This window comes from Panthera leo, chromosome C2 (genome assembly GCF_018350215.1).
Source record: "Panthera leo isolate Ple1 chromosome C2, P.leo_Ple1_pat1.1, whole genome shotgun sequence".
Taxonomy (NCBI): Eukaryota; Metazoa; Chordata; class Mammalia; order Carnivora; family Felidae; genus Panthera; species Panthera leo.
Window position 1 is genome coordinate 138330437 of NC_056687.1, and position 19609 is coordinate 138350045.

General features: G+C 34.2%; 1 protein-coding gene across 4 annotated transcripts in view; it reads right to left on the bottom strand.

Annotated features, from left to right (window-relative positions):
* The window catches only part of ZNF385D (zinc finger protein 385D), a 1208478-nt gene that overhangs the window by 662571 nt on the left and 526298 nt on the right, over window positions 1-19609 (bottom strand). For all 4 annotated transcript variants that reach the window (XM_042955767.1, XM_042955771.1, XM_042955770.1 and 1 more), the window contains one exon: window positions 4353-4571. In XM_042955767.1, the coding sequence (XP_042811701.1) occupies window positions 4353-4571 (219 nt within the window). The remainder of the gene's footprint in view (window positions 1-4352; window positions 4572-19609) is intronic.

Consider the following 19609-nt stretch of genomic DNA (forward strand, 5'->3'; position numbering starts at 1 on the left):
GGCAATTTTTATTTCAATTTGTACATTTATGAATAGCCCAGATGGGAAAATCTTATTTTTATCATCAGAAAAACAATAGTTATTTGCAAAACTTAATTTCTGAGTAAATACAAAATTAGAGATGTTTTCCAAAGAGAACATTAGTAAGCCATGCAGTTTGTACTGGAATTTCTTTAGCTTATAGTTTTCATGAGAGCGTGAAGCATGGAATCTCCGGAATATGAGAAAGTTGACACATTTAAGCACCTTTTAACTACAGAATGCCCTTTTACCACTTCCATATCTCACCTCATCTTCAAAAAATGTGCAACAAAAAGAAATGTATTTCTGGAATACAAGTGAATATATAGTAATAAATTATAAAACGACCTATTTACATGACTCTATTCAAAATATTCCACAATATATTTTCAGCAGTTAGATTTGGTAAAGAGCATTTAAGGAATTATCAGATTTGTTGTAATAATGTAAGCTTAAGTGCTTTAAAAAATAACATAACTCAAAAACATAAGAATACACCTAAATGTATGACATAATTGTGTTGACAACAGAGTATACATTTACCAGGGAGATTTGTAAGTTGATGATCAGAATATACATTTACCAGGGAGATTTGTAAGTTGATGATAAAGGAGACATAGGCAACTTTATGGATAGAGTTAATTGGCAAGTCTCTTAGTCCCTTTGATTCTTGGCTACCTTATTTATAAAATGGAAGTAATAATGCATGCTTTGCAAATGTGTTGATTGGAGGTGAAAAGAAGATATATATAAGATACCTGGAACAATAAATACTATTTCACTTTTTGTTCCCATTCCATTTTTTTTATGACAAAGCTTATTATATACAGGCATCAAATAGACAATACAGATGGGAGAAAGTGTTAAGTTTAGTTGTTTTTGCACAATGAAGTGTATTACTTATTAAGACACAAAAATTATTGATGGTGTCTTAGATTTCCGGAAAGTAGAGTCAGATGATTTTGTGGGTGAGTGCTGAACAAGGGGCCTAGACCTGTGAGGGACAAGGAGAGCAGGACTGAGTCAGGGATGGGGGGAAACTGTCATAGAACCACCACTCTGAAGCTGGAACAGCCTTTCAGAGTTATCTGCCCACTTTTGTGGCAAGGAGCTGGGACTTTTTGCAGGATGCCCCCAAGAAGGGGACAAGTTCAGGAGAGGTAGCTCCCTTCGGCTGAGGGCATGCTTAGGGAAGAACCAAGCAGGCAGTACTCCCAGCTCAGCAGGAGGGACCTTGGCGACTCAGGACAGCGTGCACGGTAGGTGGCAAACACATACTCTATATAACTACTTCCTCAGAGTACAGCATTGGCACAAATTAAAGTTAGGTCTTACCTGTGGAGACAGTGGCCTATTAATTAATTCATTGACATAATACATTTTCTCTCTGTGATCTTCAGATGATCATTTTCCCTAATAAGTGAGATGACATGAGAAATGCCACAGTTTGCTCAGAAATAGAGAAACCAAATTTTAGATACGGTGACTGTCTATCTTGTTCACTCTTGTTCTCTGTAGTGTGTATGAGGATATGCCTTTAGACATATAATTATACAATGTTCTACATATATTAAAGACAGAAATGAAAGCATACTTTTCTCCACTTAGACAAGCCCAAATGAAAATAATAATTATTCCCATGTCTATTGTGTATTTTTATTTGCATCCTTAAAAATAAACCAGTTAGGTACAAGGGTTGGATGAATTTAGGTAAGCATCTATATTGTCATATTTCTTTCTTGGCACGATTGTATTTAATTATTCCCATTTGAAATCAGGACTGAAGATTTTCTAAGATGGAAGCAGTTTATAGCAGCCAATGTGCAAGTGTGCACATTCAAGAAGAAGAATCAAACAATTCTCCTATCTTTCTCTAAATAAAAATGATAATGTTCTTGACTAAGAATTTCTAGGATCCTTTATTCTTAGGATTTCCATTTGAAGCTTGGTTTCTGTGTGGTAAAGGAATAGCCATTAATAGATACATAAGGCTTGGAATTGGGCTTCCTTTCTTATTACGAACAAGTCTAAAAGAGTACACTTTTAAAGTGGGGAGACAGGGGAATATGTATAAGAAATAATATGTTTGCGTATTAATGTAAGGTCCTAGAACTCAGTTGTGAGTTTGATTGCCTGTAGTCAGATCCACCTGCAGATAAAGGGGAGGGCTGCTCCCAAGTGTAATTCCGGGCTAAACTAATAAGACCTAACCCAAGTATTCTCAGTAATTCATGGTTGTTTTTAATAACTTTACTAGATAGAGCCTTGGAAAAAATTATATAAATAGAAAATGCAGCAAATCACTTTGTTAAGTACCATATTAGTCAATGCATTGTTGGAAATACGGAAAAATATGATTTTTTTTAACGTTCTCTGAAACTGATTTCTCTCTTTGAATAAATAAAGGCACTGTTTCTACAGAATATTTATTCTGAGGAAGCAAGTAGACTTCAGAAACGCACGTATGTAAATGACTAAAACCTGAGTTTTATCGCTAGTTTGACGTTCATCACACTATTTAATCGATGTTATCCCTAATTTCCACATTTACAAGAGGAAGATAATGGCAATCTCCCCGTGGTTGTAACGAAAAATGAAATAGGAAAATGTACATGAAGCCTTTACCACAATGCTAGCCCATAATAAATGCACTGATAAAAACATTAAAATAATCAATTTGACGGTATTCCTTCCTAAGTATTATTATTTGAAAATCTTTGAGCATTCTAAATTTTGTCTGGGACTGGCTCTAATTTGAGTTCATAAGCCAGGCATGATTTTTGTCCTCGTTTCTTTCTATGATACCATTTATTATTCCTCCAAAAGACATTTGTAAATATTAAGGTAGGTGAAGTAAAATACCAAAGCTGCCACCATTATCTCCAAACAATACAGACTTAAAGAACAACAACTTGGAATCAAATGCCATTGATCAAAAAGGTTTGACCTAAATGTAAGTATAAGATTAAGATGTTCAAAATAGAGGCTGTGAAATATATATTTTACACATGACTTACCAATTCATCTTATGCCTAAAGAATTCAGTAGTTCTCAATTTTTCTAAACAACTATTTTTGCGTTTTTACATGTCTTTGACCAATAACACCAGTGACAAACTCTTTGTCATACAACAGAAAGAGAAATGTGGAGTGCTATTAGAATATTTTAGCTTAGTCATACTATATAACACAAAGAAAGACAAATAATTTCCATTTTTAAAATGTACTTTTTTCATCTCATTATTTGGTAACCTTGAAGCAAACTACAAATTCATATCAAACAATCTTTATGATGGTGGTGCCTAGGTGGCTCAGTCGGTTGAGCGCCCAACTCTTAATTTCAGCTCAGGTCATGATCTCACAGTTCCTAAAATCAGTCCCTGCATTTGCTCTAACAGTGCAGAGCCTACTTGGGATTCTCTCTCTCCTTTCTCTGCCCATCCCACAGCTCACTCTCTCTCTCTCAAAATAAACAAATAAACATTGTTTTAAAAACTCTTCATGATGTCAAACATTGGAACAAATGAAAATTCAGTCTCATTTTTACATATCATTAAATTAGGTAAAATATACCTTATTTGAAAAAAAATATACCTTATTTGTCAAACATAAAGCATTCAACAAGAATACAATACTGTGACATTTTGTTGTTGCTATAGTTTTAGATCTCCAAAGGAATCCACCCCTCCTCTCCCTCATCTCTCCATGCTTTTTCCGATAAACTTGGATTTGTTTCCAAAAGTATTTTTATGCTAATTTAAAAATCTCTTTACTCCAAAACCCAACCAACATACACTATCAAAAAGTATTCTAAAATGATTAAACAAACCATAAGTTTCGCCTAGAAAATTTAAACAATCTGTAAGTAGTGACGGATCGTACTTTATTGTTAAAACACCTACTTGAGAAGATGTGTATTTTTCTCAAACTGAAATCTTACTAACTTATTGAAGCCCCTAACATGCAAGAACAAACAAAAACTTTAACATTATTCTTTTAAAGGATATCCATTTCCAAAAAACTACATTAAAGGCAAACATCAAGGAACTCCAATGTCGACTTTTTCAAATTATATCAAATAAATACCTTGCAGGGTCATGATCACAATCCTAATGCAATTAACTATACACAACAAAGAAAAGTTCCTCTTTTCATCCAAAACACTGTGAAAGATTATTTATTTTAATGTAGTATGCCAATCAAGCTTTTATGTAATGTTCTATCTTGGTTTTAAAAATAGATTAACCCACTCTTTTATCTTTACATCTGCAGGTACACAAATAACTTAAGTCGGCGATGTAAAATTAAGAATATATTTTTAGAAAAACTTACCATTGTCATTTTTCAGCATCCCATTGCTCAGTTGTTTTAATCTCTTTTGATGTGATTTGCCATTGTAGTGGATTTGTGCTTGAGCTGCAGAATTCAGCTGAATGTTACAAACGTTGCACAAAGTGAAATTGGTATGTTTCTTTTCTCTTTCTGGTTTTTCTTCAAAGTCATCAGGTAAAAATTCAGCCTCACTCTCTCCATCTTGTGCACTTGTGAAATCTAGGGGTGCAAAGAAATTTATGGATAGGCTGACCAAGACTTCTGGATTCTTTCACAGTACTGAATGGGTTAGCAAATGAGCACTGTTCTAGATATAAGAATTCACATTTTTAACTTTCTCCCATTTCAGTAGGTTATTTTCATACTATCTAAAAGTGGATAGCTTCTTTAATGGAATATAAATGACAAATATTTCACTTTGTTTTTTCTATGTCAAATAGTGTGTTAAATGTCTGACAAGGGTTTAGCAGGCGTGACCTCATTCAATTATCCTAACAACAGAATAGGCACTATAGATTTTCCTGTTTCATAGCTGAGGAAACTAAGGTTTAGATCAGTTAAATAACTTGTCCAGGGTCACAGAGCAAATAAATGGTATAGGTGGGGTAAGCATTCCGTTTTATTAATCTCCAAAACACAAATTATTTGTCATCTTGTTCTCTAGCATATGTTTGAGTACTGGATATTTCCCTTTAGACTCAACTAAATAACAGTCTCTTATTTTTATATTCCTTGCCAGTTATGTAAAGTCACATCTGGATAGATACATCCTACACAAACAAAAATGCTCAAACTGTTTCAATACCTAAAATTGTATCTTTTACACCTGGAACACAAAAGAAATTTTGAATACCCAAGATATCTTCATAAACAGGGGGTGCAAAAAAGTGTAACTTATTAAAGGATTACAATGGAATATATTATTTTTGGACAAATCTATGCTTTGTATACTCAAATCCAAGAGAAAAGGGCCACTGACAATCCCAGGACCCCTGGCCTTATGATAGTAACAATTAACTATTGCAATACATATTTTACTATTCATTTACAAATTACTTAAAACAATGGCTCCTTTCTAAAATTTTTCTGTGCTTTCACTACATGGGACTCTGCATAACTCTTATGGCTCAGATTTGATTTCTCCATTCTAATTTTCCAGATTCTTCAAAGATTTATTTTATTCTCTTTGAAAATATTGGCAGAGGAAAACAATTATTTTAACATCCACTTTTTTAAAATTTTATATAATGTTTATTTTTGTATATAATGTATATAATGTTTATTTTTGAGAGAGAGAGAGAGAGAGAGAGAGAGAGAGAGAGAGACAGAGCATGTGTTGGGGAGGGGCAGAGAGTGAGGGAGTCACAGAATTTTAAGCAGGCTCCAGGCACGGAGCTGTCAGTACAGAGCCTGATGTGTGGCTTGAACTCACCAACTGTGAGATCATAACCTGAACTGAAGTTGGAGGCTTAACCGACTAAGCCACCCAGGCACCCCAATATGCATTTGTTAATTGCCCACTGTGTGGCAGGCAATCTCCTAGGTGCTGGAGATAAAATGATATGCAAGACGAGGATGGTCCTTATCATTATTCAAGTTACTAATAATGATAAGAAGGTCATGTGTTTTGGCATCAGGCGAATGAGATAACAAATGCCAAGATTATTTGAACAATCAAAATTGATCTGCTAAATCAAGCCAAATACCTAATACTTGAAACTTAAAGGATGTTCAAGTATCTAATTTCCAAAAGAAGTAAAATATTTTAAGTATATAATCCATGCTTTTGGGGGGAACTCATTTACTTAAAAATATGTTAATCTTATTGTAAAAAGGAAGTTTCATCTTGCTTACTCAGGCAGCCCCTATTACATAATACTAAGTATACAATTTAAGTGGTCATTTTTAAAAGAAAATAGATTTTGTGAAATGATTACATAATTTTAGTTAAAGCAAAATATATACTAAAGATATCAGATTTTCTTATTTTTTTAAATGTTTATTTATTTAAGGGAGAGAAAGATTGTGAGCAGAGGAGGGACAGAGAGTGAAGGAGAGACAGAATCCCAAGCAGGCTGCATGCTGTCAGCCCAGAAACCCAAATGGGATTCAATCCTATGATATGTGATCATGACCAGAGCTGAAATCAAGAGTCGGACGCTTAACCGACTGAAACACCCAGGCACCCCTAGCTTTTATTTTATATATATATAAAAAAAGCAATTTAAGTGTCTACCCCAGGTTGTATTCAGATTGTTCCAAAACTGTTTTTTCTAGAGCTGCTTTATATTTTTACAGTCTTTTATCTCAAATATAATTAAGTAATGAAAAAAATTAAATATATGATGCTATATGTAATTACTGTGATATCGTGTAGCCAATAAAGCAGATTGGAAAAATGTACAACATGGGAAATTCTATATAATTAAGAAAACACACACATGTAAATTTACGTGTATGTTCATAACTATGTAAAACACAAATAAGACTTAGAATAAATGCAAGTAGTTGCTGATTACGAATGGTGAAATTAACGTTGGTGTTTTTTCCTTCATCTTGTCCATATTTTCAAAATTTTACATGATGACCACTGACTACATTTATTATTTACAAAAAAAAATCAATGTACTTGAAAGAAATAAGCCAAAAAAAAAAAAAAAAAAAAAAAAGAAGGAATCTGTATCCTACTAGATGAATGGTAGGTTTGTCAGAACTAGGCCAAACAATACATGAGCTCCTCTGACACACGATTTTTAATAAATATATGCATTTGTTTGGAAGGAAAACTTTTCTTCCTTGATTCACATTTCCACCTTGACCCATAAAATAAGAATGTCTGCCAACAATTTATTAGGGGGAAACACTGGATAAGAAATTTTCTACCAAGGCTACGAGATTTATTTGCTTACACATAAGAGGTTCACAGATCACAAGAGAAAGTGAAGACTTTGTCACCAGAGTCAACAATTTTGCACCAGGAAGGGGAGAGGCAAGGATAACAACTCGTAAAGGAAATAGAAAGTAAGATATATTAACCATGTGGCATCAACACTAGAAAAAAGGAAATCCCAAATAAATTCTCATGCTTGGGGTGTGATATCACAAAACATTTATACCATCTGCAAGAAAATAGCAATGATTCAAATGGCACTATCATAGGAGGCAATATGCATAACTAATTTTTACTCCTAATATAGTAAAAGCATTTCTGGAAGGGAAATTTTTCTCATTTGAGTTTCATTGAGAAAAATTCCAGTGGTCATACATATGCTTTATGCAACTACTTGGAACCCAAACGATTTTATCAATTCATCCATTGTTTTCCCACCTAACCTCTATCCATGAAGACACTACGAAAGTCTGTGGCTTAACACAATAATGTGAATCTAGATTGTACCATGTGATAGCTTTAAGGATTAGAATTATCCTAGGGATGATCAGTATAGGAATTAGTCAATTGCTTGTGGATGTGTTTTAAATTTTGTAGACATAGAGTTTAAATTAATCCTATGATTCATAGACATAAAAGGTAGAGTACTTAAGAGAATTCATCTTTGGTAAGCTATATGAGACAATGCATCTGAGCATAACTTGAAAAAAAAAAAAGTGGAAACAATACTTTTCTGGGAGGTAGGAGGGTTCTTGATGTTGATTTATAGTACATTGTTAACCCAGTTGAGAACCTTCTGAGGTAGAAGCTGATATGTCACCACTTGTACCAAAGCACCAGATTTTGGTGTCAAGACTGCCCTGAAAAGTGCTGATCTTTTCTTCCCCACACCACCCCCAGGGTGACAGTCCGTAACCCTGGTGCACCCAATGTTTAGTGTAACCCGACTTATTAATAACCAAAAGTTGGAGAATGGACACAAGAGCCAAATGAAGGAGCTCCCAGTGACCAAAGTTGGAACAACTAAATATTGTATTACTGGATTACATCCCAAAGTATAGAGTATTTCATATTTTAAGTATATAATGAGTACCCACTGATGAGTAAATACTGATATTAATAAGTAAATCGGGAAGAAGATGTAAACCCCCTATAAAGAAGTAATCCAAGTAATTTAAATAGTTATCCTCCCCCAGGGGGGGACGGAATATAACTCTATATGCCTTAAGTGTAGGCTATACTTAGTGACTTGCTTCCAAATAATAGAGTACAGAAAGAGGAAAAAAGTACAGTGGAGAAAATTGACAACCACTACCTGAGCAATGTAATCAAGGCTAACAACAGTGATAAGTCAGGGTGACAGCAAGTATCTTTGATATGACACGTTGAGAATGGTATTTCACCTCTGCATATCCTCTTCACAAAAATACATAACCCAAGTCCAAGCATGAGAAAATTTCAGACAATAACAAAATGTAAGACATTCTACAAAAATACCTGACCCTTACTCCTGAAAACTGTCAAGGTCATCAAAAACAAGGAAAGTTTGAGAAATCATCACACCCCAGAGGAGCCAAGGGAAATAGGAAAACTTAACGAAAGGTGGTATCCTGGATGGGGTCCAGGAAGAGAGTAATAATACTGGCTAAAAATAATAATAATAATAAAATCTAGATAAAGTATGGAGTTTCATTAATATTAATGCATTATTATTAGTCCATTAGTTGTGACAAATCACCCATACTAATCTGTCAACAATGAAAGAAACTGGGTGGGTGGGGTATAAGGGAACTCTACTAACTTGGCAACTTTTCGACAAAATTAAAACTATTTTAGGAGTGCCTGGGTGATTCAGTCGGTTAAGCATCCAACTTTGGCTCAGGTCATGATCTTGCAGTCTGTGGGTTTGAGCCCCACGTCAGGCCCTGTGCTGACAGCTCAGAGCCTGGAGCCTGCTTTGGACTCTGTGTCTCCCTCTCTTTCTGCCACTCCCCAGCTCACATTCTGTCTCTCTCTCAAAAATAAATAAACATTAAAAATTCAAAACTAAAACTATTTTAAAATAAAAATATTATTTATTTTAGATTGGGAATAGGTCAGGGACCTACTTTTTTTTTTTTTTTTTTTTGGTCTCTCTCCTTGATGCATAAAACAGGAATTTCTTTAGAATGTTGGTAGTCTGGGAAGGAACTAAGAAAGAAGCTTCTCTTCTTTTATGCAGCCCTTGTTCATTTATCTCCAAGCATGAAAATAAGCTGTGTGATTGGGAGGGTGAGGGAAAGGATCAAGGCCTCATGTATGGCCCACCATCACGACTCTGTATTTCAAATTCACTCAAAATTACATTCTCTTATCTTCTCAGCTGCCATATGTGAACTTAAAGTGTAAAGGCTTCACATCCCTGAATGAAAGGACCATATGACTGCATGTGACTGGGGAGGTAAATGCAATTCAGACAGGAAAGTCTGGGAAATCCAACATGGATCATGGTTCCAAGCCATTTTCTCTAATTCAATTTGCCTATTAAATAACTAACCAACCAGGTGCCTGGGTGGCTTAATAGATTGAGCGTCCGACTCTTGATTTTGGCTCATAATCCCAGGATTGTGAGATTGAGCTCACCTGCTTAAAATTTTCTTTCTCTCTCCCTCTGCCCTTCCCCCCTGCTTGTGCTCTATCTAAAATAAAATTTAAAAAATAACGAACTAACCCTTAAATGAAAAATTTAACACACCTTAACCTTAACTGAGGCCTTTTGTCTATTTATGATTAGTTCAATCAAAATTAAGAATGAGCTATTTGCACGCACGCTTGCGCGCGCGCACACACACACACACACACACACACACACACAGAGAGTGTTATCCAACCTATCTCCATATAATTAAGAATTCCAAAAGTCCATTTTTGGTTAGTATTTAAACTCTACCACAACAATCAACAACCATTAATATAAAATTAGAAGCATTTACAGGAGTGTATATTATTTGATGAACAAACCTAATTTAATTGAGTGGAAAACTTTCTCTAAAGATGATGTCAGTGTTTTGTTTCAAAGTTAACAAGCAAGGTTCCATTCTCTTGCCCATGATTGCCTTTATCTCTTATTCTTGGATCTGCTACCTTATCAAAATGACAAGCCTTTAAATTCTTCAAGAAACTTAAGGTTCTACAATAATATCAAGTGACAGGAGATGACATCTGCCAACAGGCAGTTTAGAGCACAATAAACCATACTTTAAAAAGGGTTTTACAAATGACCTATAAAATCATACAATAGTAAATGGCATCAATAAACTAAACTAAAATATTATTGGTTTTTCAGTGGCTTCTCCTGTCATAGAATTTTTTTTAAATGAAACAGATAGGGACTTATAAATATCGAACACATTTAGCACAGACCTGCTTCCATAAATAGTGACACAACCAAATACCAAACACTAAAAATCCCCTTAGAAACTTAGGTATGACCATATATCTAGCAATTATTTGTCATATAGGTGAAAATAAATAAAAATATGATCTATAGATATGCCATGGTGATACAGATGATAAATAATGTAACAGCTAGCTACTAAAATAAAATAGAACTCCCAAGTTCAATTGATAAGCAGCTTTAATTCTTTGAGTTTTGATAATACTTATACATGGACAACAAGTGATAAATTTTGCCTATTTCTTCAAAATCAATATCTTTGAGGAAATAAAAGTAAAGGTCTAAATATTGTTCAAGTGTAAGATAAAGTTTGTTTTAAAAATTTTTTTATTTTTTAAGCTTATTTATTTTTGAGAGAGAGAGAGAGAGAGAGAGAGAGAGTCAGTGATACAGGAGGGGCAGAGAGAGAAGGAGACAGAAAATCTCAAGCATATTTTGCACCATCAGTGCAGAGCGAGCCCAATGATCTCACAAACTGCGAGATCATAATCTGAGCCAAAGTCAAGAGTAAGACGCATGACTGAGCCCCAGGTACCCAAAAAAATTATCATACTGAAAGGAAGAATCTACTGATATTAAATTCCTAAAAAGTTTATTACACTTCAAAAAGTTTTCTCAATTGCTTTATCATGAAAAAAAAAGAAAAGTACTTTTGGGTGAGGACATGTAATTCTAGACCATTTCCCTAAAAAGAAATTGTACTTTGTATAATCTGTACAAATTCTTATAGAGTTCGTAGTGCATTCTTGTATGACTAATTGACCGGCTCAATAAAAAATAGAAGCTAAAAAATATAACAAATACTTCATCATTATTTGTGAGAATATGATCTTACAACTGCAACTGTAAGACATCATTCTGAAGAAACCTTTCAAAGGTCATGTTAAAAATTAGAGAAAAGATGTGAAGATCTTGAATAAGTATTCATGGAGCAAAATACTTAGAAAAATAATACTATGCTACTGCTATATGACTGGATCGTGATTACTTGGAATAAAATTTCCAGACACAATATTATAAATGGATTTTAAAAACCCTCATTTAATTTGAAATAACTTTGAAAAAAATAAAACAGCCATGAGGTACCTGAAAGCTGATTCTAACAATAACAAACATTGTTATCAAGTTTTCAATAAAGTTGCTTCTTGAAATTAGGATCAAATATGAAACATAATAAGTAAATATTCTAAAATCTAATCCTCAATCTTGAAATTTATGAAAGAAAATTGGCCATTATTTTCTTGGTACAGAAAATGAGGGATTAACTTTTAGTCAACATTTCCTTGAATTGGGATTTAAATGGCATAAGTTACATCTCTACTTATATAGATACAGGTATTCCAAATGAGCTGCAAGAAATCAAATGAATTCAATAGTCAAGTTTCCTCTGTTTTCAGGACTAATTTTTAAAGTACTGTATTTTACTGTAATGGTTAAATATTAAATATGTACATTATATGCATAACAGATAAACTACATTTCTAGCATTTCACCTTTGAGAAAATTATAGATCACAGTATTCTACATTTCAATATCAAAGTTGTAAATAGTCTACAATTAGTGCTATAAAGTACCAACACAAGAACAATTTTGCATTGATCTCATTCCCCACTAGAGAGCAGTATGAATTTAAAATTAAATCTACAGTATCGAGATTCCCATAACACTAGGCATAAAAATAGCATTACTGTAATTTTGTAAATATATAATACATCCACACATATTCATATATACAATATTTAGCTTTAGTGGCATGCAATATATACACAGTATATTTAATTAATTCCACATGAATTCACCAAAATCTAGCTCCAAAAATCAGACAAAATAAACTAGAGGAATGGCACAGAAAAGGAGACAATCTAAATCAATAGAATCATCATATGTTACTTTAAGTTCTCTATTAATGAGCAGCAACTGTTTTATATAGTTTTCTGATTTAAGTATCACTGTGGAGCTTTAAAAATGAGTACACTTTAATTAGCATTATCTTACCTTTATGATAGGAAAATGATATTATAGAAGATTACATGAGACAAGTCAAGGTTAATGGATTATTATTTCAATTACAGTTTTTATTACATCATGGCATTAAACCAAGTTTGTCAGTTTCAAGAAGATTATGGTTTTCACAAGGTGAAGGAAGGCTTACTAAATATTCAAGGATTCACATGCAGAAATTAAACTGGGAATGTCAGGATGAGATACAGAATGAAACTTTTAAATATATTCCTTTCTCTTTCTCAGGCAGTGGACTTTTAGAATTGTAAACTCAGCATCAGCCATTTCTATTTTGAGGGCTCAGATAAAGAAAATTCTACCTTATTCTTAAAGTGACTAGAATGAAATCATGGCTAGAATCTCTGAGACCAAACAAGAGCTCATAGTTTAATCTCAAAAATGAAAACAAAGGCAATTCTTATTTTTTTATAAAAGGCATTCTATTCAAACCTATTTTCTGTAGTTGGATGTATCTCCAATTCCAATGTAATTAATGTCATCCCTTAAAGTTTCAAAGTCCTATGAAAAAACTTCATTACTATATTTTTTACAAACAAGACACAGATATTTTCCTATATTCTGACCTTTTTTTTTTTTTTTTTTTTTTAGGAATCTCTTCGTAAATCAGTCATGACTTCAGGGCAAAACCCAGCCCCCTGGATTTATGCCACCCAGTATCTCCGCTATGCTCTCAGGGTAATTGAGGCTGGATTATGAGCCATGCTCGTGAGTTCTCAGGATGTATGTTTTTATGATACTATTTTAAATACGAACCCTGTTCCCTTGAGAATGAACCAAATATCTTAGCCTTCATTTGTATCCTGCTTTGCATCTAAAACAGCTTATATAAAACTTAAAGAGTAGTTTGCCCCAGAAAAACTTCTGAAGACCTAAATTAGAGAGAGATTGTTTGGGCTTATATCTGGCAAAAAATTCTGCAAGGGAAGGAAGGAGGAAACCAGAAGCTCACTGAAAAGTGATTCGACATATTTATTAAAGCACCTCCTTTGTGTATACCATTCCTTTAAGCACCTGGGAGAGTAGCATACCCACAAAGCAAACATTCTAGTCTTCTCCAAGTTTGAGAGAGGGTGAAAATGTAGATTATATTGACTTGAGGATGACTTAACGATCGGTTACATGCTAAGGGAAGAGTAAAACTCTGGTATTTATTGCAGTTAAGATTTAGGTTTGCAAATTCTGCAGTTGGATGCTTGAGCTGTTCATTTAAGAAACAGCTTTATTTATTTTAAGAGACAGCTCTTATTCATGCTTTAAGTCCCAGGATTTTCTTTTTCTTTTTTTCTTCATGGACTCTATATTCTGAAAATACATTTTGAGGGCACCTGGATGGCTCAGTCGGTTAAGTGCCGACTTCAGCTCAGGTCATGATCTCATGGTCCGTGAGTTCGAGCCCTGCATCAGGCTCTGTGCAGACAGCTCAGAGCGTGGAGCCTGCTTTGGATTCTGTGCCTCCCTCTCTCTCCGCCCCTCCCCAGCTTATACTCTGTCTCTCTCTCTCTCCCTCTCTCAAAATTAAATTAAAAAACTTTTAAAAAATTTAATAAAACAGTTTGATATTTTTGGGATTTCGGCTATTGTCCATGTCTAGTTTTTTTTATAATATGGACTTTCTTGTGATATGCATGCAGTTTTACCATAACCATTCTTATTAATGACATAATCACTTAGCTCAATGTTTCCTTTCACACACGCCCACCCTGGTATCAGAGGATTAGGGGAGATACTACTGATAATTCAGAATATCTACAGACTACATAAAAATATTTTCTCGTATCAAGAGAAAGTTCCCCGAAAAGATATGTGCATTCCAACTGTGGCAGACAATGCTCTAAGATAGCCCCCATGATACCTAACTCATAGTAGTCAGACCTCTTCACAGTCTACTCCCCTGGAGTGTAGGCAGAACCCATAACTTGCTTCCCACCAATAGAACATGGTAGAGGTGATGGGATGTATGTAATTATAAAGGCATTATTATGTTATGTGAGAGGAGATGTGACTCCCATTATATGAACAGAAACTTTCTTTCCCTTGCTAGCTTTGAAAAAGCAAGCTGCCAAGTAATGAGCTTCCCTATGGACAGGTCCACTTGGCAAGGAACTTAGGGTAGTCTCTGGCCAACAGCCAGAAAGAAACTGAGGCCCTCATAAGCAGCTGAATGGTACCAACAAACACATGAGTGAGGACGTGGTTTCTTCTCCAGTCCAACCTTAGATGAGACCACAGCTTTGGCTGATGTCTTGGTAACCAACTTCTAGAAACCAAAAGGAATCAAAAGGTCTGTCACGACTTCCCTTAATCAGCTTTCTTCTTCATTATTTCAGGTAGCCATTAGCCCTGTGCTCTCAGATGATACGTTTTGTTTAGAGCTGTTTGCTCCAAAACTCTTAAGCCCTCACCCACACAGTGTAATTGGTATGTCACTGGATTATTTACTCTGGGTAAGAGTATTTCAACCAGCCAATCAGAGACACCTTATGTTTCACCTTTCCCTTTTGCCCATCAGCTGCAAGCTTGCAGAGGACCCAGAGAACCTAGCTGAACAATGGCTGGACTCTTGATGCTCAGAAGCTATGAGGTAATAAATCTGAGCTGTTTTAAGCTCTTCAGTTCACAGCAATAGATAACTAATACATCAAGTAACTCTTCTGTATTAATTAATAGTAACATTAGGAACTAACCCAAATTTCCAAGGAATTAAGAAAAAGTTCCACAAGCTTTTAAAAAAATGGTTTAAGTCATATCTTTCTTAAATGCTTCCGTTTAAGACATCCCAGCTATCTGATCCCCCACACATATAAAACATATTTGAGTAAAACAAATAGAAAAATAAATAATTTCCCCCACAAAGATCTAAATGACCTGATGTACATCCATGACAGACATCATTAATTATATATGACAATCTTCCGTTCAGAGTCTGGATTTGGTTTCACACACTCAACACATCAATGTAGGGATCCACAAATTGTTCATATCTGCCATATAAAATGAAAGTGTATTTGCTATACAAAATACATTGATTAATGTATCACTGTCAACCCTAGAGAGTAGTAGAAATCGATTTAAAAATAAGATAAAACTAAAAACAATTTTATAAAATAAGCTGAAACTACATAGTTTTACTTTGGTACCATTTAACATATTTTTTCCATTATCAGAATAAGCTTGAAGACTGTTAAGTTTGTAGAATTCAAGAATTCTACACCCAGTAAAAATAATCCACGTTTTAAATGACTTTGTTAAATTATGGCAGTTGTTGTAAATAAAAAGTTATGTATAGGTGGTAAATTTGAAACAAAACATAGCTATACACATAAACAGAAGGTGTTCTTTTTTGTGTCTAAGAGATTAGTACAGATTTCATTATATTCATGTTTCTCAGATGCATGATATTCGGATTTAAGCTCCAAATAGAGACATGATTAATATGAATACAGGTCTAAGAAGAGATGTGAAAATCCATTAAATATTAGATAGTAGATTCATAAATTTAAATTACAACAAATTAGTTTTCTTTGACCTAAAAAAGACAAAGAAGAATCTTAATAAGTCTTAAAATATATAAAGGAATATTATTAAATTGAAGGTGGTTTTCAGCTTCTGTCCATTTCTCTTAATGAAAGAATAATAATACATGACTTTAAACTACAGCATGAATAATTTAGGCTATATATAATACTATCATTAAGAAAGAAAGTTCTTTGGTTGGTGTTTTTCTTTTCTTTTCATTTTTTAATAGGCTTTCATTCATCCAGGATGGTTAAAATTAAATCCTTTTACAGATAAAAAGATGGATTCTGCTCTTTTCAAGTGTTGTAACCTCCAGAGAATGAAAAATTTCACTAACAAAGATTCTTTATGAAATGGAAATTTTCTTATAAAAGTATATTTATATCCTACCATTAATATATATTTTTCATTAAACAATTTTTAGTAGGCAAATAAATTAAAATTCCCTTTGTATGTTATTGTTTTAAATGTTTATTTATTTTGAGAGACAGCGTGCAAACCTGCGCATTGTAAACAGGGGAGGGGTAGAGAGAGAAGGAGAGAGAGAATCCCAAACAGATCTCACCAATCCTGAGATCATGACCTGAGCGGAAATGAAGAGTAAGATGCTTAACCAACTGAGCCACCTAGATACCCCTTGGATGATGTTGCTTTAAAATAAATAAATAAATAAATAAATAAATAAATAAATAAATAAATAAACAAACAAACAAATAAATAGTAAATAAATAAATAAAGTTTACTTATTCTTGAGAGAGAGAGAAAGAGAGAGAGTGAGTGGGATGGGGACAGAGAGAGAGAAAGAGAGAGAGTGGGATGGGGACAGAGAGAGAGAGAGAGAGAGAGAAAGGAGACAGAACATCCAAAGCAGTCTCTCTGCTGTCACACAAACACCGATGTGGGCCTCGAACCCATGAACTAGATCATGGCCTAAGCCGTAGTCATAAGCTCAACAGACTGAGACACCCAGGTACCCTGAATGTTGCTTTTTAATTGAAATGGTATTTAGCAAACGCTTCTTGGCCTTTTGGCTAAGATCAAGTGAAACGAAATTTAGCAAAATGTTGGGTCTTAGGGCTATGAGTGATTTTTTTTTTTTCACTTTCTCCGTAACTTGAGATTTTTCTTTAACGCAGCTTTCATATTTAAGACATATGGGGTACAAAACCACACATTTCAATGTGTCAGTAGTTGGATTTTACCTAAATATCAACTCTAATTCTCTGGTAAATCCAAAGATCACTTGGAGGAGTTCTCAACATGAATTTACAGTGTAAGGGGCAAGGCTCATCAAAGTGTGCTGATCCTAACATTTTGCAGGTGTGTGAAACCATCATCCCTCTGGCTCTGTTTCCACATTTGTAGAATGAAGCAGGTGGGCAATTGATCTCTGTTCCCTTCTTTTTGATCTGCTTATTTATTTTTGAGGGGAGGGGGGAGCACATGCCAGTGAGTGAAGGGAGGAGCAGAGTGCATGGGAGAGAAAGAATCCTAAACAGGCTCCATGCTCAGCATGGACCCCAACCTGGAGTTGGACTCCGTGACCCTGGGTCCATAACCTGAGTTGAAATCAAGAGTTGGACACTCAACCCACCAAGCCGCCTAGGCACCCCAGACCCCTGTTCCCTTCTAATGATACCAAAAGGTCGTCAAGTGACACTTTGTATTCACGCTCATGTATCCATTATAGACCTTGCTGCAACACTGTGTTTTGCCTTTAGAATAAATTTTTTAATCTGATATTTGTTTTGACTTTAAGAGTTAATAAACGATTTTCACATATATTTTCTCAACTAATTTTCCTCTCATTGTGCCAGATCTCAAATCTTCAGCAATGGATGTGTTAATTGATGAGACTACTGCTTTTGCTTTTGCACACCAAAGGAAACTATCAACAAAGCAAAAAGACAATCTACTGAAAGGGGGAAGATACGTGCAAATGATACATCCAATAAGGGGTTGATATTCAAACTACATAAAGAACTCATACAACTCCACAACAAAAAACAAACTGATTAAAAAATGGGCATAGGACCTGAATAGACATTCTTCCAAAAACATACAAAGGGCCAACAGACACATAAAAATCATCAGGAAAATGTAAATCAGAACCACAACGAGATATCATCTCACACCTGTGAGAATGGCTAAAATCAGGAAAAAAATAAACAAGTGTGGGTGAGGATGTGGAGAAAAAGGAACCCTCACGTACTGTTGCTGGGAATGTACATTAGTACAGCCACTCTGGAAAACAGTATGGCACTTCCTCAAAATATGTAAAAAAAAAAAAAAAAAAAAAAAAAAAAAGAAATATCATATGATCTAATAACTCTACTACTGGGTATTTACCCAGGAGAAAAAAATACTAACTGAAAAAGATATATGCTTATTGCAGCATTATTTACAATAGGCAGGACATGGAAGCAACCTAAGCACTTAAAATAGATGAAAGGATAAGAAAAAGGTAGTATTTTTACACAATGGCATACTGCACAGCATAAAAAATAAGATTGTGCCATTTGGGACAACATGGATAGACCTAGAGGTATCATGCTAAGTGAAATAAGTCAGACTGACAAGGGCTAATACCATATGAATCCAATCATATGTGAAATCTAAAAAAAAAAAAAAAAAAAAAAAAAAAATGAATACACAAACAAAAAGAGGAATCAGACCTGTAAACACAAAGAACAAACTAGTGGCTGCCCGAGGGAACAGGGAAAATGGGTGAAGGGAAGTGGGAGAAAATAGGTTTCCAGTTATAGAATGAATAAGTCATGGAAATAAAAGTCACAGCATAAGGAATATAGCCAGTGATATTTTAAAAGTGTTGTAACAGATGATAGCTACACTTGTGATGAGTATAGCATAATGTATAAACTTGTCAAGTCACTATGTTGTACACTTGAAATTAATGTAACATTGCCAGCTATATTGAAATATTTTTTTTTAATTTAAAAATAAAGACTATTGCTTCTTACTGATATATCTCAGAATTAAACTACTCAAGCAAAATCTTGATGGCCCAGGAGTCAAGAATGGCAAAGTGTATGAGAATGCCAAAAAGTTCCTTGTTTAACACTGAAGGTTTTAAAGATTTGTCATTCCATATACCTCTAATTTTTAAATTTAGAAGAGAGAAGAAACAAATCCTTTTTTAATCCTACCTTCTGAGTTATGTTTAAATTAAAATGTTTTAGATAAACATGGCTTTCCTTTCAGAAATGTTGAAATCAGCAGATATGTTAGTATATATTGAATATTAACTATTGAATATTAACTAACTTCAGATCATATAACTGTAATTTACCAAATGGGAGAGCGATCTAATTTACCTGATCCAAAGTGCCAGTGATGAAAATGGAAAAGGCTATGGAAATTTTAAAATGGTAA